At 48.2% G+C, this 20,324-nt stretch overlaps 1 protein-coding gene across 1 annotated transcript; it reads right to left on the reverse strand.

Annotated features, from left to right (window-relative positions):
* Positions 1–6,571: 6,571 nt before the first annotated feature.
* Positions 6,572–15,657, reverse strand: B3GNT9 (UDP-GlcNAc:betaGal beta-1,3-N-acetylglucosaminyltransferase 9). Its single transcript, XM_042886058.1, has 3 exons — positions 15,465–15,657; positions 10,771–10,813; positions 6,572–10,032 (listed from the first exon to the last, which is right to left on the reverse strand). Exon 3 carries the CDS (start codon positions 9,966–9,968, stop codon positions 8,721–8,723), a length of 1,248 nt encoding a protein of 415 aa, XP_042741992.1. The 5' UTR covers positions 9,969–10,032; positions 10,771–10,813; positions 15,465–15,657; the 3' UTR covers positions 6,572–8,720.
* Positions 15,658–20,324: the final 4,667 nt, after the last annotated feature.

A 20,324-nucleotide genomic window follows, 5' to 3' on the forward strand; every position in this document is an offset into this window, starting at 1 on the left:
CCCCCCCCCCCTCCCCCCCCCCCCCCCCCCGCCCGCCCCCCCCCCCCGAGAGAGAGAGAGAGAGAGAGAGAGAGAGAGAGAAGTTGTATCTGAGTATCTCAGAAAGAATTTCCCAAGCTCTGCCATCACCACAAACACCTTTTCTGTCGCTGTTGATGTATGACTTTAAGTTATGCCAAAGGTTTAGCCAAAGACATCCTTCTTGTTTCACCTTCCTGTACGTAGGCGCTAACCGCACACCCACCCAGCAGACAGGACATAGGCTTCTTTCTAGTTGGGAGATGCTGCTCGCAATGTGTTATCCCAGGAGGATACTTTAGTTTCTAGTTCTTTTATCAGTCTTATCTGGGGGAATAGGTGGTCTGTCTTTGAAATATTGAACCCTTTTTAAAAATGGACAAGAGAAATGTATAATTTTATCCCATTTTTAATATTTTGGTGTAGCAACTTGTGATACATAGATGACAATTTTGTGAGTTTTACTATGTGTGTACAGATTTTGTAAATACGACATTTTTGTAATTTTAACTCCATGTACAGTGTAATCCTGTATAGTTTATCAATGAATGCGAGATAGGAAATCGAATGTTAACAAGTTTTGGATCTCGGACCAGTAGCAGGGATAAATGTGGTGTGTGTGCGAGACGTTCTTTGCCATTTAGTCTTCCTGTATACTGTGACACTCTAAAATGTTTTGCTAAAGCAAACAAAGAAAAAAAGGCACGCGGGGAATCTAATGGATAAGGAAAAAGTTACTGTTTACCTTTATCCCTAGGTGTCACTCCTGTTGAATCCCTGTTCAATCTGTGCTGTCTCCCGTGATCATTGCTTGCTAAGAAAATTCTGTGCCTCAGCTTTCCTTTAGTTTCCTAATTTTAATTTCATTTTACATAGCCCTTCTGTAAATTAAATGGAATAATAATGAGCATGTACACTGAAAGAAAAATAAAACAAGACTCTCAGTTACTATTTTTGTGTTAAATACAGTTACTGGGTGTTTTTGTAATAAAACCATGGATGGTCCTGCTTTTTTTTTTCTTTTTTTTTTTTTTCTCTTCTTTTTTTCCCCTTATCAGATAGTCATTTTATTTTAATGTCTTTCAGGTGTGATATTTGAAATACCTTACTGGCATCCCTCCCTTTACAGCAGTACAGACAGGAGCATACATAGCAGCCTGTGTCTCAGCAGCACCTGAAACACGGTGTTGTTACCTCCCCTGAAATGGGGGATGAGAGTCTTTATGGTGCTGTAAATAACTTGCACTGTGTTTAATGAATGCCATGGTTCCACCTACATCAGCTTCCAGGTATTTCCCTCAAATGGATCAAGTTTCAAGGCTAAACGCCTTGAAAAATGTCTGCAGTGAGAAGAGCAGACCTGGTTTCTCCTGCTGCTTGTTTGCACCTTGAGGTCTCAGCAGACAAGCTGAGAGCTCCCTGCAGGGCAGGTGTTTCTCATGCAGGTGGAGAAGTGCTCAGCTGCCTGTGCAGCCTGCCCTCCTGCAACATGAGGTGGCGTTGGTCACCCCGTGCTCACTGTGCTCTCAGAGAACTTTGGGATCTCTGACTGGAGGTGCTGTGCGCACTTATGTTCAATACTAAAGCGTGATCGTACTGCTAATAACTTCAATTAACTTCAGTAAATCCTTTTCCAACAGTGACTTGGTTTTAGCTGCAGGAGGAGAAATTCTTGACAGAACAATTTGAGCAAAGGCTACGCAAATGCTCCCAATGTCCAGCAGCTGTAATTCTCCAGGAGTGGGAGGTCAGGACTGTATAGCCTGAGATATTTAACAGCTTCAGTGCTCCCATTTCACTTGAGGTACTTGGGTAAGTCAAAAAAGAAAAAATACATATATATGTACATATATAGAGTAGATAATTAAATGTTCCTTCTTAATAATTCAGAGACTTCTCAAAGTTGGTCTTGAGGCGTGGAAGAAAACTTGCTTTGAAAAATCTTGCTCAGGCACTAAGAAGAACACAGCTCATTACCTTACCGTGACTTGTTCTTATTTCCTTTGCTCCCTTTTGATTTGCTGGCAATTTCTTTTGTAAAATGAGAGAGCTTTTCATCCATTAGAAGATTACCCTGGCCCCTAACCCTGTTTTTAAGATCTATTAAGAGCAATTTGCTGTTATGCAGAGCTGTGCAGGAGGAGGAGAGAAGGAGTCTCCAAAGATAATTTATCAGTGAGGAACGAAAGCACTTTTCCCCTCATTGCTTGGGTTTGGCTTGTTCTTTGTGCTTTCAGTCTGCAGTTTCCTTTCAGATGGGCATGGAGAGAGAATGTGGGACAGCTCCTCTGCGTCTTGCCCACTTGCCCTTTGTAGCTGCAGCTTCATAGCTTGTTTCCCTGAGATGGTTTGTTTTGTTTTCCACTGTCTGGAGTTAGCTAAGCCAAGCAGTGCCTGTATGGATGCATTAGGGCAGCTAGTATGGAGCCCTGAGGCCTCGTTAGAATGAAGAGCTGAGGAGCAGTGGGGCACTAATGACAAGTTTGAAGTGCTAGGATGGAATGAGAATAGAGACTGGAGGTGAGAGCTCATGCATGCATTTGTCTGCTGGGCTTTGAACATTGCAGTGTTTTCCACAGTGTTTCACTTGTTTGTGGTCAACAAAGCTGATCTTGGAGCCCTTCTGTCTGGAGGTGAAACTGACCTTCCTTCCCATGCCCATAGGCCTGCAGGTAGATGCTGATGTCCTGGGAGTGTTGCAAGCAGTGCCACTGGGTATCACCAGCACCCTCTGCTCCCACAAACAGTTTCTGTCAAGAAAACTGAATTTTCTGTTGTAAGGAACTGTTGCACATCTAATTCTTAACAGATTCTTAAAATGAGCCAGCAGTGTGCCCAGGTGGCCAGGAGGGCCAGCGGCATCCTGGCTTGCATTGGAAATGGTGTGGCCAGCAGGAGCAGGGAGGTGAGCATCCCCTGTACTCAGCTCTGGTGAGGCTGCACCTCGAGTACTGTGTTCAGTTTTGGGCCCCTCACTACAGGAAAGATGTTGAGGTCCTGGAGCGTGTGCAGAGAAGAGCAACAAAACTGGTGAGGGGTCTGGAGCACAGGGCTTACGAGGAGCAGCTGAGGGAGCTGGGATTGTTCAGTGTGGAGAAGAGGAGGCTCAGGGGAGACCTCACTGCACTCTACAACTTCCTGAGGCTGTGGTGAGGAGGGGTTTGGCCTCTTCTCCCAGGCGATGAGCAGGACCCGAGGAAATGGCCGCAAGTTGTGCCAGAAGAGGTTTAGGTTGGACATGAGGAGAAACTTTTTCTCTCAGAGGGTGGTCAGGCACTGGAATGGCTGCCAGGGAGGTGGTGGAGTCGCCGTCCCTGGCAGTCCTCAAGAGGCACCTGGATGAGGAGCTGTGAGATGTGGCTTAGTGCCTGTGGTAGCAATGGTGATGGGAGGGCAGTTGGACTGGTTGATCTTGCAGGTCCTTTCCAATCTTGCAATTCTACGATTCTGTGATTTGCTGGAATAGCTGTCGGGTGTGTAAGAACTGATTTGTACATTAAGGTCATTCACGTTCCATCAGAACTATAAAACAGAACCTCTTGTGGGGCTCAGTAACTCAGCCAGAGGTGATCCATCCTTTTAGGGCTGGCTGTGCACTCTGCTGGCAGAGGAAACCAGGGGTGCTGGAGCCTGGTTTTTGAGGTTGTGAAGGGACAAATGTTCTGAACTGGCTCAGTTATTTCATGTCAACTTTTGTCCCAGACACCTCAGCTGTTTTCCCCCCTATAGTGTGGTTGCACTGACACAGAGGGACTCTTCTGTGTCTTGGCTGATCAAACACAGCTTGGCACAACACATGCAGCCAGGTGAAAATGTTGCCGCTGTGTTGTGGGGTTAATGCTATACACACCAGCTCTGGTTTGTTCTTTTCATGCAAGGTATTACCCAGGATGTTCCAGAGGTAAAGGTGAAACAAAATAAGAGGCAAATGAAAATGAAGCTTTCTGAAAATGGAACTCTTGAACATAAACTAGCATCAAGAGTTACAGAAGTATGGGGCCAGATTTGAATGCTTTTAACACAACCTTTTCCATCCCCTAATTCATTCCCCTATGCTATTAGCTCAGTCATTTTAAAGTATACGTATTGCAGTCTTGGAAGCAGGTTTTAAGTGTCTTAATATTTCAGACCTATGTAACAGATTCCTGCTAATGCTTAACCTTCAATTCTACTATTAATGCTCATCAGAGAATGCTTATTTTTAATACCAATCTCACACACACACACACCAAAAAAACAACCCCGTCATGACTACAAATACGCATTCCCATCAAGTAAATAATCAAAGCAGCCCAAATCTCTTAGTTCCCTCTTCACCACAGCTGGTTTGGGCGAGCTGCAGGAGAGCCTCAGGATGGCCAGCGCTGGTGGGGAGCTGCTTCGGCCTTTGGAGGGACTCAGGTGCACTCATGCTTTGGGTTTCAGTTTTCCCTCTCATTCTTCAATTCAGATTTCTGTAAGGCTGAAAAAATCATGGGAGACTGAATTTGGAAGTTCACTGGTTTTGACCAATGTCAGTGAGGTTAGCAGCATCCTTAGGGAAATGCATGGGGCTGATTTTCAGGGCTGCCGAGACCTGCAGCTCCAGCTGGAGGATACAACCCACGGGTGCAGCAGTTCTTCAGATGGACATTCTTCACCTCCCGAGCCTGCAGGTCTCTCAGTGCTCTCTGGACAGTGTTCTTGGTTCTCACATTTAGCATTTAGCTCTGAGATGTTTGATTTTTTTTTTTTGCTGCTTGATGTTGCAGTTGGGCTTTGCTTCTGAGAACCCGTTGCAAGATGAATAATTAAGCTGCAGGCAGGAAGCATGGTATTTTAACACTCCATTCCTTCAGAGATGTCCCTGGCTTTCTTTTTTATGGTGTCTAAGCCAGCAGTGGCCTGACCTAATGACAGATCTTGGCATTCCCTACCAGTTTATGCCTTCAGAGATGCGTTCAGAGGTGCTGAATGTGAGGCTCAAGCCAGCTTTGCTCCTTATAATGACCAAATCTGGCTGCTCATGTACAGTAGGAAAAAAATGACTGTGTGCGGGTCTCTAGGTTTCAATAAAACCTACTGTGCTTATTTGTCTGCCCCGGGGGAGTCTGCCTGCTTTGGTTGCTACTGGTGGTGCCTGCAGAGGACTGTTTTGTGTTTTCTTTTCTCGTCGTGGGTTATGGTAATGAACGGAACTGCCAAGCAAGGCTTTACGTGGAGCCCCACCTGGTGCAATGAATTAGCCACTTCATAAACCTGCCCCAAATTTCCTTCTGAAATGGACCGTTCTGGGTTTCCGGGAGGTGTCAGGAGGTTTTGCAGAACTCGAGTTGATGAGATCTATGTTTATTCTGCAAATTTTGCTGTGCTTAGAGGGGTAAAGCAGGATGATCGCTGCCTGCTTTTCGTGCACTTAGTGCAGGAGTTAATGGGTCTTTGTGCTCTCCTTGCAGGCAAAAAGGTTTGTGTGGAAAGTCAGGCTCTTCATAGGAAAGGCATAGCTGGTTCCATTGCCACAGCTGAAATTAGGTACTGAAGTTTGTGTCTGAGCACCTGGACGTAACAGCTTCATTTCAGAGCAGCATTTCAGTATTCCCCCCATGATCAGTGCTGCCAAAAAATTGGGTCAAGTGTAAGATTTTAAAGGTGTTTCCTCCTTGAGCCTGTCTAGTCTATCTTTAGCACTGTCGTTGCTGTAAGTATCCCAGTTTTCCCTTCCTGATGCAAAGCACACAGCAATGTTCTTTTTATGCAACTTGCAATCTCTGCCTACAAGGAAGATAACTGATCTGTCCCTGTAAGATAATCTTCTGCATGCTCTGCATTTCCCTAACAAGCTCCACGGGAGCATTCGGAGCTGAGGGTCCACACCTCAGAGCTCTGTTCAAAAGGAGGTCAGCAGAGGATCTTTCCTCCTCATTCTCATACACACCTAAGATTTTAGGGCTACCTGAAAGAGAAGCTCTCTAGTCAAAGGCTTTTTGCCTGCAGTGGCAGAAGCAGAGTTTAATAAACTGCAGTGTGTACAGCTCTGCCCTCTGGTATTTCCTCAACACATTACTTATGCTGGCATTTGGGGTCTGTAAATTTCCAGCTCCACTGCAGAAGCAAATGGAAACTTTTAAACCGGGTTAAACAGGCCTTGCAGCAAAGACTGGCAAACAGAAGCAGATGTACCTTTCATCAGTAACATCAGATTTACATTCATTGGACAAAGATATAAGCTGTTCTACAGACAGAGGCAATGCAGTGAGCAGCCTGCCCTAGGTCTGTTTCTGCCAGTCACCAGGTGTGTGCCAGCGCAGGTGGCTCACAGAACTGCAGAATGGGAGGGGTTGGAAGGGACCTTGGATGTCCTGGAGTTCCAGCCCCCTTGCCCTGGGCAGGGCTGCCAGCCACTGAAGTGCTGTGTTAAACTGCTGCTTCGATCTGGGACAAAATGTGCTCATTGTTGCTGTGTTGTGTGCGTGCTGTGGATCTGAAGACATTACAGAAGAAGGAGCCAAATGTTACTGCATCTCCAAGCTCAAAAGGAAGACCTTAATAAGGACTGCTGAACCTGACTGGCTGCTTTGCAGTCACGAGGTAAGCTGTGTTTATTTTTCTACATTAAGTGAAGTCCAGCATAAGGAAAGACTTACCAAGTTGTCCAAAACAATGAATGCTGTGCTTTCACGTTGCTGCCTTGGTGAAAAAGACGTGGTGTTGGTTGATTGTGTGTGGAGATGTACTCAATAGACTCACTCTGACAACTGGAGGCATGCCTGCGTGCTGTCCTTTAATCATGCTATAAGGAATTTCCCAGGCTGTAAACTAAACACAGGTAACACGTTTCTCTACAACTCCTAATTCCGTACGTATCGCACACGGTACAGAGGGGTACACCTGGCATTCACTCACCAGTGAAGCTCTGGCTCCTTCCCACATATTACTCCTCGTGCAGCCCATGTGAGAATGCTGCATTTCAGGATCTTTCCTGAAAATACCCTTATTCTGCTCATGGCCCTTTGATTCCTGCAGACGACCTTTCCCTGGAAATACATTATTGTAAGGCTTGAACTCTGAAGATGAAGGTAACATGTAAGACGTTACAAATATCGGTAGGTATGACCAGTGTGTTTTCCTTCACAGCTGCCCAGTGATACAGGAACGAAGCCAGCCTACAGCCAGATGGGAGGAAGGATGTGCCCAGGTCTGACTGCATCTGTACTGCAGGCTCTGATGAAATTAAAGCCGCTTCCTGGAGATTTACGACTGATTCCATTTCCTGGCTGTGTGGATGTGCCCTCCTGGTGGGGGATGGCATCTGGAGTTCTCTGAGGGATGGGGGGGGGGTTGTTGAGGGAGAAGAAATTACAGAAGGAGTAGCAAATACAGCTTCAGAGGGAAATCCAGATTTTTAACCTCGGTTCTGAGAGATGTACTGTTTGATATCCAAGGAAGGGATGTTCTGTCATGGTAATCTGCTGCTAGAAAAACAAACTGCTTTGAACTATCGACTGTTCTTTGAAAGGCTAAGCAGCCTAGTGTTCTTGTCTGATATTTAAAATACTTATGAAGTTATAGATTAACTGAAACATGGAAAATCCTTTACCAAGAGGAAGAATACTGGTGGGCTTTTTCTCCCCAAGAGTTTAGAAGGGCTTTTATTCTGAAGCCCTTTTGTCTGAAGACTGCTTTCTCCCTTCACATGACACTCACAGCAATGCTGAAAGTCCTGGCTGCTCTTTGCAGTTGACAGTACGCCAGGAAGAGTACTGAGGTCCAGAGAAGCCAGCCCAGTCCATTGACAAGATTTCCTTTGGTTTGAAGAAGCTCTCAAAAGTGATGCAAGCAGCAGCTCTGTGTGTTTTCACCCTCACAAGCAAAAGGATCTCCTCAGATGCAAGCCTTCTGAAGATATGCATTAGAGAGTGAGAGAGGTCAGGTGCTGCTAGAAAGCTATGAGTTTTCACGGAGTGCCAGTCAGCACAGTGTAGAAAGTCTAATCTCCCTCAAGTGCCAAAAGATGGTCCTCTGAGTCCTGACAGTGTCAGTGGAGCACGAATTTGAGCTCATGCTGTTGCAAAGAATGCTTTGTAAATCCATCCCTTCCCAGTTATTTACCCACCTGTCTTCTGCTCAACTGGCCTTGTCACCCCAAGCTTATTTTCTTCTAGTCCATGCTGTCTGCATCAACTCAATAGCTGTTCTTTCCTGGGGCTTACAGAAAGCCAATCAGGCAGTGATATTTTCATCTGAGCACCCCCTGAGGACAGCTGATTTCCTTAACTCTAGTTAACCATGTAGCTTGTTTCTCATTGAGTCTGAATAACTCCAGCCCTAATCAAGGTAACAAGCTGACAGTGATCTCTGTGCTGCTCAGCTTCATCTCTTTCCCTCATCCTCCTTCCATTTTGCACATCTCTTAACAATGCTGAAAAATCTCCGAGGATGGCATTTTGCAATGTCTGTGCACACTGATCTGCTAAGCACTACTGTAATTCTAATAAATAATAATAAATTAAACATATGATTATGAGTGTTTGGGCACGTTAATGGAGAAGGATCTATGTGGTATGTGTGAGCAAATGTGGAATTCTGGCAAATTCCTGCCAGAGTTTGTTGTCCTGTAAATAGGCTGCACTAAGATACTCCTAAAATCTGTTCATTTGGTTGCAAGCCCTCCAGGTTCCCTTTCTCAGCTGGTTTGACACCTTTCTGCTGCTGGTCTGCCTGCATTAACTGAGAGGTGATGCCTGTGTTGCAATTTGTGCTTTCCTTTTCCATTGGAAAGGCTTCTTCACTTGCCTCTTCTGAGTACAGGAAAGCCTTGGGCTGTGGAGCAGGTTCCACATGAGCCAGATCTCAGCAACTTTCAGACTGTGAACTACCATCAAATCCTTGTAAAAACAGGGGTCAAATGTCTGTAGGTGTGGGGCTGCAGAAGGTTTGACAATACCAAAGGTCTTGAATCCTTCATGCAAAATGGGTTTGAGGCTGATTCTCTGTAAGCACATGCCCAGAAAAACGTCATCGATGGGGAAGAGTTCTACCTCTCCACAAGCCCTGGACAGCTTCCTCATAGTGCAGCTGGACAGCAGGAAGCCTCCTCCTCCTGCATAGGCTGGGTAGATGCTGAGGCCATACATGGTCTCTGGAATGTAGTATTTACTCTTCCGGGTGCGGATGGGACGGGCATTGTAGATGATGTCCCCAACGAAGAGGTCCTCAGTGGGGTTGTGTCTCTCAAGGAAGTCAACGATGTTCTCGATGTTGACAAAAACATCAGCATCACCTTTAAAAATGAATTTCACATTGTGGCAGAATTCAGCGGCCCAGTTCAGGAAGTGGATCTCCTTCAGGGTCAGGTTGAAGAAAGTGTCCATGAAATCCCAGAGCAAAATGTCCCGGTACGCCTGACTCTCCTGCTGCATCAGGGTCTCCCACGTTGCCAGCGATGTCCTGTTCTTTGGTGTCCCCAGGAGGAACACTCTCTGAATCTGCTCCCCATTCACCAAACCCTCCCTGCCCCAGGTTTTCCGGACAATCTCCCGTCTGTCGAAGTCTTCGACTACTGATTTGATAGCAATGAGCAGAAAGGGGCCTCCAGGTATTCTCCTGCATTTCTTGGGCTGGTTAATGAGGAGGTTGAAGTTCCTGTTGTCCTTGTTTAGGAGGTAACGCTTGAAATTGAAGGCAGAATCAGTGGATGGGGCTGGAGTTGCAGTTTGGACCCTGCCATTAGCCACTTCTGTTCGTCTAGTGCTAGGAACTAATGGGGGTCTGGGTGCTGTTGCCTCAGTCGGTGTGGGACTCCCAGGTGCTCTGGGGTCAGGGAATATTCTCTGTGTTACTGAAGGCTTCTTCTGCGTCAGCTCCTTGTCCCCTTTGGGGGCTAAATACTCCAGCTGGGTGTAGAGCACCGAGCAAAGCGCTACCACCAGGAAAAGGGTACAGACCGCATCCCCCTTGAGATGAACTCTCATTGTCCCTGCGGTTTTCCTGGGGCTGCTAAAAGCTGTGGCTGAGCTGCCTGGCCCAAGCGTCCATCTGTAAATAAATGCGTGGCACGTCAGCAACGAGGATTTACAAAACCAGCCTGCAATTTCATTTTACTTATGCAAACACCAGGACATGTTGAGGAACTCGCTGACAGACACACAGGTCACGAACCTAACGCAGAGCTCAGCGCTGCGGCTGTGACTTGGGTAGGAGCTCAGACACCAAGAAGTCATCCCCAACACCCTGAAATACAGCGTGAAACCAGCCCTTCCTGCCCCCTCCCTCTGCCGAGTGCTTTATGCCATTTCAGAGACTTCTCCACTTATGGAGGAAGGTGGAGAATAATGGACAACACCATGCTTTCAGATATCTTTAGACTTTAATTTCTTCTGCCGTGGTCTCTTGGCGGATGGCAGATGTTCTGCGGCAGTGTTTGGTTGGGCCATCACTGGAGCTCTTCCCTGAACGCAAAGGGAGCTCTCCTGAACCAGCAATGATCTGTGCCTTCAGAAGGGATGCATTAGGCACGCTCTTGAATGCACACGGGGCCTTTTCACCGCCAGTAATCTTTATAAAATATTAAACTATTCTGAATAACTTCTCTTCCATTACGAAGGTCGGAAGGGCCATGCTGCCTCTGCCAACTTGCTCCTAACCGGTAAGTGAGAAGCATGCAGATAAATCCCAGCGCACAGAAGCGCAGCAGAGACTGGCATTAGGAATGCCTCATTTGCACATGAGAGACGAGGCTGCCCCGTGCGATACAAGATTTGATTCCCCACTTACGCTCTTCCCGGAGATCTTCTGCCTCATTCGATCAGTCCTTCAGCTGCAAGGAAAAACAGAGAATTAGAAGAAGGCGGAAAGCAGGAGGCGAATCTGGCTCAGGGGAAGAGCTGCTGGCAGCCTCACACATACGTGACTACGTATCTTGCCTGTGCTGTGTTACTAAAAGATACCTTTGAAGATATTACAGTTTTCTGTTATCATCTTTGAACTAGCTGAAGTTCAACTGGCTGAGTGTTTGCGAGAGCACTGCTTCTTGGATGGATTCTGGCCTCAGCCAGGATCCCCTTTAGCTCAGTGGCATCCTTTTTCAGCAAGTCCTTTCTCACTGTCATGGGCTGTATCACATGCTGATGCTAGCTGTGAATTTTGGGTTGGCCATCACCTTTTTAAAGCTCAAAATGAGATGGACAGGCTTGTAATTATGAAGCAGGAAACCAGTGTTACTCCCATGGATCCAGTCAACGTGAAAAAGGCAAATTAATTTCTTGGCTACTCCATTACAGTTGTTAGATGCAGGTTTCATGGACCTCTTCATTTGAACATTTTTTCATTGCTACTTGACCCCGTCTCCAAGTTACTCTTGAAGTGAAGAGCAGTTTGTCATCCTATGGTACCAGTTATCTTCTCCCCACGCGCAGCTCCAGCATACACACTAACCTCTGCATTGCCCCCACTCTTCTCCTAGTGTTACTTTCACAAGAGGTTTGCTTATGCCCCACTAAGGCTCTTTGTGCCTCAGGTAGATTTAAAATCATTTTCTCCCGGCTCTCCAGAACTAGCATGACTTGTGCTCAGCAGGGTATGCCATCACGACCCTCCAGAGTGAGCAGGAGATGCGCAGCTCTGGGCAGGATGGATCCTGACCGTTTGGGTGTCTCCACTCATCTCTTTCCTCATCTTGATAGCAATTTTTTCCCTCTTTCTATACAAAAGTTTGATCTTATTTCAGCTGTCAGGCTCCAGATGGTAATTAGGGAACTGGATAAAAGTCCTGGCTCTTTCCCATGTTTAATTTTGTCAGCTACGGGTTTGGAATGAAATAATGGAACTCATGATTTCCATGACTTACAGATTTACCCTGCCAGCATCTCTGAATCTGGCAAAAAGGGCCCACAAAAGAAGCCAATAAAAACCCTGAATTGTTTTAAGCCTGGGCTGATAGCCCAGATTTTCTTCTGTGTTTTCAGTTATTGTAAGAAAAGAATCCAAAACAGCGATTTTCATGCTGAACTGAAGCAGTTTGGTTCTGAACAGGCATTCAGTCTTCAAGAAGAGCCGCCAGCCTTCGAAGCGATCCCTTGATTGAGTGATGTGGGTTTCCTGGTCAGTGATAATTGTTTCCTTCTTTTGAGAGAAATGCCCTCAGTCGTCACACAGGTGTCAGCTCTGTTCTGTCCCTGAGTTCAGAGCAGCTGATGTCTGTGGCAGAGTCTGTCATGTCCCAAAGCCAAGAGGGTTATTCATCCACCTTGGCACCGGGGGCAAAAACAACAACAACAATTACAGCGCTTTGAAGTGAGCAGATGTGTGATGCCAAACAATAGAGCACATCCTTATGCCGCAGGCCTGATGAGTGGAGAGCCCAGCTGCAGTGATTCGGAGCAGACCAGGAGGGTCCTGGCAGAGGCGGGGCCGCAGGGGCAGAGATGCAGGGCAGGAGGGCTGGGGGCATGCAGCTGGTGGGGCAGCGGGGAGAGCCGGGGGACCAGCTCCTGCTTTTTGAATGTTTGAAAGGTTCTGACAAGTAGACAAGGAAGGCTGCAATAAAAAACTCTCAAGAGAAAGATGATTTAAAAAATAAAATCTGCTCGCCCTTCATTCTCACTTGAATGACGTGAAGCTTTGGGCTCATCCTGGAAATGTTCTTCTCTTGCAGCGGCTGCCACATCTCCGTTACTTGGCGCTTCTGCTCACACGTGGGGAAAAGCCTTTGGATACTGCTCCTGGATCTCAGTCACGATGGCGTGGTGATTCTGGCACGCTGCTTTGCACTGGAAGAGTGGTGACTCAGCCTGCTCGACCTCGGGAAAAGCAGCTGTGATAGCAAAGCAAGCTGCAGATGTGCTACGTGGAGGAAGGGGATCCAGAACAGCCAAGCATAAAGGTGGTCAACCCCAGAGCACGCTGCCCAGAAGGCGTTTCCACCCAGGTCTTCTCCCTCTCTCCTGGAAGGTTTGGGTTGTGCAAGAGAGGGGCTGGGCTGCTGATGGAGATGCCCTACCTGCTTCAAAGAGCTAAAGGAAGCGCTGGGGGCTCTCTGAGTTTCTGCAGTCCTCAGAGGAACCTGCAAAATCTGGGGTGTTGAGGGTGTTTTGAGGCAGCACTTGAGGTTTGAGCTGCTTGTTTTTGCTTTGTGTTGCTTGAACCTGTTTGATGGGAACGGCGCCCAGCGCTGGGCTCTGCCAGCAGCAGGAATTGTTATGTGTAACTGAAGACCAGCGAACATCCTCACACAGGAGCGGTTCAGTTTGAGGAACCCGACAGCAACTGCACAATGTCCACCGTGAGCAAACCTGCAGCTGGGACTGACGTGGGCCTCCAGCAGAAGGAGAGCTGTGATACCCCCTGTGCTCCTCTGCTCCATCTCCTTTGTCAGCTCTGCCTGTTGCGACAATGGAACCGTTCCTGTGCCACATCTGCCCATGTGAAAGCCACGCAGCACCGCTCACCCCCCGCCTATGGTGCCACTGCTCTCAGCCCAGCGCTGCTGCTCTGACGTGGAATCCCAGCCCCCAGAGAACCTCAGAACAAATCCTGTGAGAAGATGCAGTGCTTCTTGGTTTCTCAACCCTGCCTCATCTGCCAAAGTGATGCTGGCCAGCTCTTATGCTGGTGAACCACGTGTCCTGGTGACCACGTCCTGTACATCAGGTCCTGCAAGTGCTGAAGACCTCTGGGACCCCCTGAAGTAATCTGCTCCCCGGTGCTTGACATTTCTCCAATTTCTGGGCTGTTTGGCAGCTGTGGGGATTTCACCAGCAGCTCACTTGACACAGCAGGTTATTAGATCTTCTATTCTTCTTTCAGCCTCTCCCCCCGCGCTGCCTTTCCCCTTGGCCCAGCTCTAGGAGCAGGCTCTCACTCCACGCCAGGCAGAGGAACAGAGCTTCCATTCACAGCACTGCTTCCAGGTGATGCTGCCTTTCCTGCAGTCCTTCCCCTCCTGCTCACAGCCACGCTGGCCTCTGGCAGCCCATAGGGATGCCAGGAGCATCCTGGGCTCCTTCCACCTCCTGTTGCTTTGAAACACAGCAGATTGGTCTTAGTGCAAGTCTCATGCAAGACTTCATTTTGTGTCCCATGGGTGTTTGGCTCTGTTGGGTGCTGCAGGAAAACATCAGCACCCAGTGCATGAAAGCATGCACAAAACTGCTGACATTTAGTGGTTTGGGCTGGTTTTGCAGCCTTTAAAAGGGAAAAGAACAGTTCTGTGTGTCTGACCAGGAAAAGAAGCCCTCTTTATTTATTGTCTGGCTGTCATGTAACAAGCTCTAGTTCTGGCATTACTTCTTTTTTGTTCTTGTTTCTTTTATTTGGTTTGGTGCAGAAAAAAAAAAAAAAAAAAAAAAAGAAATCATGAAAGTGAATGCTGTTAGCGGCCTCAGTGCTGAACAAATCCTGTGTGTGTGTGTGCTGTAGGATAGCTGTGGAGTGTCCCGTTTGCAGCTCTAGAATTAACAGTGGTGCTGAGCGATCTGAGCGTCTTGCCCAGAAGACGGGCAGGCTGAAACAAAGAGACGCCCTTTGGCACATTGCTTAGCGCGAAGCCCTACAAAAAACAAGAAAAACAGTCGCTGTGCTGCCTAACCAGAAAAAAAAGCCAGTCTCATTCCATTCTGAACTCCCTAAACAAAGTGAAAGCAGGTTTAATTAGCTGGATGTCTCCGCAGAGCTCTCCCAGGGGTTGGAAGCTGGAGCCGAGTGAAGGCAGTGTGAGGCCACCCGGTGCCAGAGGCTCTGCCCATGAGCAGACAGCATCCCCGCTGCCATGGGGCAGGAGACCCTATTTCTCTCCCAGCTCGCCCCAGTGCTGCAGTGTGGGGCTACATCGGCTCCTATCTGGCCGCTCCCGTTGTATGACAGCCTCCTGCAGCCTGGCCTGGCCCGGGGGGCACGAGGAGATGGCAGTCACACGGTGTTGGTGCGGCTGTCGTGTCATGCCTGGTTACCACTGTGAGAGGCAGCTCCACAAACAGGCTAACAGCACGGCACGAGCGTCTCGGAGCTGCCGAAAGTTCCTGCAAGTCGTGCTCAGCAACTTCCTGCCTCATTCTGCTCTTTCTCTTCCAATTTCCCACGTTTCTCTCAGCGCACAGCCATGAGTGCGCAGGGAGAGATTCCCATCCTCTCGCAGGAAAGAAACAATTTTCTGTGCGTTGCGCTGTGTGGCCGCGGAGAAACCGCGGCAGCCGTTCTCTAAAAGAAGCCCCGAACTTTGTGCTGTGACAGCGACCAGAGACACGCAAAGAGCGCCCGATGGAGAGCAAAGCACAGCCCACGCGGGGCCAGGGCCGCGCGTCCGGAGGCTGCGATGGCAAGTTCGGGGTCCCGCAGGCAGACACGTCTCAGGAGCCACGGCGCAGAGGGAAAAGCTGGCAGAGGGGAGCGCGGCAAAGAGGAAACGGGAGAACTCCCACCGCTCACACGGGGCACGACTCTGCCCCGATGGAACGCACGCAGTGTCTACTTACATCCCATTCGATAGCGCGGATCCCGCGTCCCCTCGGTACCGTCCCGGCAGCGAGCTGCCAGGCAGGCACATCTGGATGTAGTTAGCGGAAGACATTCTTCAGCCTTTCAGCAAAGCCGAGGAAATTCTGTCCGAGCCAGGCGGGGTTCTCCCCTGCACCCCGCGCCGCGCTCACACTGCGGCCCTTCCCCCGCGTGTCCGCGTGGTGCCGGGGGGGCTCGGCCCGCGGGGGTCCGCCACGATGGGGCCCCGTCTGCCCGAGGTCGGTGGGGTGGAAGGAGCGGCCGCACCGGGGAAGCAGCTGGCTGCGGACCCAATGCCGGCACGTGACCGGCGGCCGTGCGCGCAGCTGGCCTGCGGCACAGAGCGCGGGGACAGGATGGGGTCCCCTGGGTTCTGCTCTTTTTCTGGCTGAAGCAGCCAGGAAAAAAAAAGAGAAAAAAAGAAAAAGAAAAGATTTTTTAATTGTAACTTTTTTTTTTTTTTTTTTTTTTTTTTTTTTTTAACAGGATTTGTTCTTTCCCAATTTAGCTTTTTATTTTATTTTGTTTTGTTTTGTCTTGTTTTTAATTCCATTATGATTATTTACCTCTGCAAAGGTTGCAGAAACTGAGGTTGGGTTCAGTCCTTCAAGAAGGAAACTCAACCTGGCGTTTGTTCCTTTATCCTAGCAGGGAAGTGATGGGAGGGGATGGAGAGCTGAGCAGAGGCTGAAGGCGGATCATGGAATCATGGAATCATTAAGGTTGGGAAAGACCTCTAAGGTCATCGAGGCCAGCCATCCTCCTACCAACATCACCCACTGCCCATGTCCCTCAGTGCCACATCCCCACCCTGGGACACCTCTTGGGACAGTGACTCCCCCCCTCCGTGGGCAGTTGTGCCACTATTTCAGAGCAGAACTTTTTCCTAATAATCCAACTACGCCAAAATTCCCTGAACACCAAACTAACACCCCTGCCTTCTTCCTCTTATTTTAAAACTCTTATTTTGAATTACTTCAACACAAAAAGGTTTTAACAGGAGCTGAGTCTGAATGGTTGTCACCACCTACTGATGGCAGTTTCTGTTTCTGTCTCTTGGTTTCTCTGTTTCTGCACTGGACGCACTGACCACTTGTCTTCCCAAGACTGGAGAGTGCCCAGTGGGACCTCCATAGTATGCCAGCTTTTTGTTTATGCCAAGCTTGTCATAAAGCTGTGGTTTTGACCTATTTGGTTGCTTTCAAAAAACCCCTGTGTGGCTGAAGACACCTCCCTCTTTCTCCTCTACAGCAGCAGCCCCAGGCTATCTACCTTTCATCCCTCCCCTGGGTGACAGTCCCGGAGTTGAGGAACAGACGGCGTCCTCTGCTGGGAGCTGTGTCACTCTGCGTGGCAATGCTGTGTCGGTAATTTGGTCAGTGGCGCTGTGTATGCAGTGTCTGCCTGCCTGCCGTAGGGCAGAGCCCTGCTGCCCATCACACCCCTGAGGAGCCATGCTGTGCTGCTGGGAATACAGTGTGGTGATAAATGAAGAAGGGCCGATCTTGGGATTTAAAGTACTGCCTGAGGTTTCAGTGTGTCAGAGTGAAATATTGCTCTGCTCCAGCTCATGGCTGAAGGAATTTCCCCGAGTGCAGCTGTCAGGTCAGCCCATGGCTTCCTGTGCAAACCCAGAGCAGAAGACGGGAAGTCCAAACCCAGCAGCTCCCCCGCAGTGGGCTGCTGCCCCTGAGAACGCTGACCACAAGCAGGGCCCAGGGGGCAGGAGTGGTGCCGTGGGCTTGGAGCAGCCTCACAGATGTAGCAGCACTGGAGGGAACACGGGGAGCTGCCAGATGGCACTTTGGGGTGACCCCACCTGAACAGGCTCAACCATGAGTCGCTAGAAACCGAAGAGGTCATGCTGGCTGTGCTGGGTTTTGACTTGAAATGGCAGCCATGCACTTTCAGGTGGGCACCGGCCTTGGGGCAGGACTCTATTCTGCATCCAGAAACCTCAGCTGGATGCTGCTGTGACAGCTGGTGAGGCCAGAACTTCAGAACCCTTTTCTTCTCACCACTGTATGAAGTGCTTAAAAAGAAAGTCTCTCAGGCTCTTTTTGTCAAAAGTATATGTTTATTTATAAAAGAGAATGGAAAAATAGACCAAAGTGCTTTTTTTTTTTTTTTTTTTTTTTTTTTCTCCTATAGAAGACAATACATATAGGCTGAATGTCCCAGACCTGAGTATGCGTGGTTTTGCAGCCCACAGCTGCAGATGCTGATCCCAATCTGATGCTGCATAGTGTGGAAATTTGGAAGTAGAAGGTCAGCAAGGGATTTTTCCACTGATGACTAAGGGACTTGACCACAGATCTCCAACTGATTTAAATTAGTCAAACTCCTCCACTGGCTTTAGAAGTTCAAACCCAGTCAAATCCAGAGAAGAAAAAAAAAAATTCATTTTACTGCAATTTTTTTACTTCAGGCCTTACAAATTGGACCCATTGCTGTGCCAAAGCCAAGTGGCCAGACTCAGCTGTGGGAAGCAGAGCACCTCACCACCCCCACTCACCCACCCTTCTGTGTTGGTCAGACTGAAGAAACCTTCTCCATCCCCATTCCAGTACTGCCTTGGATTCAGACGTGCAATGCCAACGGTTCATAGCTACATGTGAAGTTTCAGCTAAACTCAACAAGTGAGTCTGGGGCCCCTCAGTGCCTTGTGTGCCACGTTGGGTTCCTGCTCTGAGGTATGTCTGAAAGGCAGAGCTGACCCTCTGACCCACTGAGGATGTCTCCTCAGTCCTGAAGCAGATTTTTCAACGGGTAGCAAAAGGGGAAAAAAACCCACAATTTTGTCACATGAGGAGACCTTTTGCCAGAGCAGCTTCCTCTCCAGGCACCCACGACTTCCCCAAGCAAGTGGTTTCCCTCACCCTACACACCTCTTGATCTTAATGTCCAGATCTTGACATTTTCTGCTGCTATTTCCCCCAGGTTGTGAAACAGACACAGTACTGAGACTTGCTGCGAAACTTCAGGAAACCATTTTAGCTGGGGGCTCTGCAACCTGAAGCTCTGCAACCCGCAGTGCTCAGACAGGAGCTTCCCATTCTGCATTAAAAATAATCCACATATCTGCCTCTGCAAGTGTGTGGAGCCCTGGAAAGTGCTGCTGCAAGCGGTCAATTGGCATTTGTTCTTAATTTGACTTGCTGTGAAAAACTGAAAGTGAATTTTATTATTTCTTTTCAATTTGGCTCACGGTTTTGCAGCGGTTCCAATCACTAACACCAAAGCCCTGTCCTTTTTGCGTCAGCTCACCCATAGGCAGCTGCAGCTTGTGAGAACTACAGCCGGCAGAAAGCACCTTCCCTGCCCCGTTTCGATTGATCAGCTGGGATGATCACAGACTTTTTCAGCATGTTAAAATCTATGGTGTATTCCTCACCATCATCCAAGAGGCCCAAGGCTGGCCTTTGGATGGCTCCGTCCTGCAGGGCAAGTTTGATGCTTTCCTTTGTTCCCATTTTACACCTGAGTGTCTCCCTCTGTTTACCTTCTGAGCAACCTCATGTGAAAGTCTGTGCACTTTGACTTCCACTCTCTCTCGCTGCCCAGCTGTAGCTCCACTGTGCCAAAACAACTCGCTCAAATCCTCCTTTGGATGTGTTTTTATTCCTTCTGGCAGACTGAAAGGAGCCTCCTTCAAATCTGAAACACTGCTAAAACCACAGAAACGGTCTGCACCACAACAAAAGCCCTCTTGGATCCTGCCCTGGACGCATGTTTTGGCCTCGTTTCATGCTGTTTATTTTTTGTCTCTCATTTCATTTTTTACACAGAACTGATAACTATCTTCATTTGCTTTTAATAGCGCGTGCTGGTTTGATGCATGTTTGATGGCCTCCCCCAGCAGCATTTTTTTCAGGCGTATCTACACATAGGGAAGAGCTGCCAAGGGATGCAGCCCAGTCCAGCTGCAGCTTTGCTCTCAGCCCATCTGACACGCTAGATTCAGCTGATCAGTGTAAGGAGCACTAAGGGGGTCACCTGCATGTCTTGGCACCTGAGTAGGGGCAGTGTGCAACAGCTTTGCCCAGGAAAAGAAGAAAGCCAGCGTCCAGCACCGAGTGCCTGCTTTCCAGCAAGTATCCCCAACCTGTAATTCTTCCTCTGGTTTCACTCACTGCATTGCTATCAGAGGTAAAGACTCTGATTTCTTCCATAAACCTCTGCTAATGTTTTTTGTTGCGAGTGCTTCTTCCTGTCCTGTGTGCTGCAAGTCCCCTTGTCCTGGCATACTGGTGCACAACAGCTGTAAAATCTTCTGGATAAAACAGGCCCAAGTAAGTCTGGAGTCATGCCCTAGCCATGTGTCAATTCAATGCAAAGGACACTGGGTTCTCACATCCTATAATTTGTCTATTTCATAACAAGGCATCTGTGAAAATTGCCTCTATCTGTGTTTGTGCCAAATGACACAGAAAAAAACAACTCTTTTAGCAGGCAGGAGTCTGCTTGAGACCAGAATCAAATGTGCATTGCACATAATATACAACTACTGGTACCTGATTTCTGAAAAGAAGGAGCCAGGAGCTCCAGCACTTAATGGCACGTTAGGGAGGGAATCTGTGAGTAAGAGGAGACACACAGGCAAATTGCTAGCAGAGGAATAAAACGCACAAGGTTTGCATTATAAAAAAAAAAAAAAAAGAAAAAAGCATTCATGCTCAGTGCTCCATAATAACAGCAAAGAGAGTTTTTGTACTTAAAGTCGATGCCAAAGAATGAGCTTTTCTCATTTTGAGTGCTAAGAGATGATATAAAAGCTTTTATACACCAATGAGCCACTGCTTTATAATTGTATGAACACTGAGCAATGAATACCGGTA

This window comes from Lagopus leucura, unplaced genomic scaffold, assembly GCF_019238085.1.
Source record: "Lagopus leucura isolate 7727_CA_CO unplaced genomic scaffold, USGS_WTPT01 Super-Scaffold_100054, whole genome shotgun sequence".
NCBI classification, from domain to species: domain Eukaryota; kingdom Metazoa; phylum Chordata; class Aves; order Galliformes; family Phasianidae; genus Lagopus; species Lagopus leucura.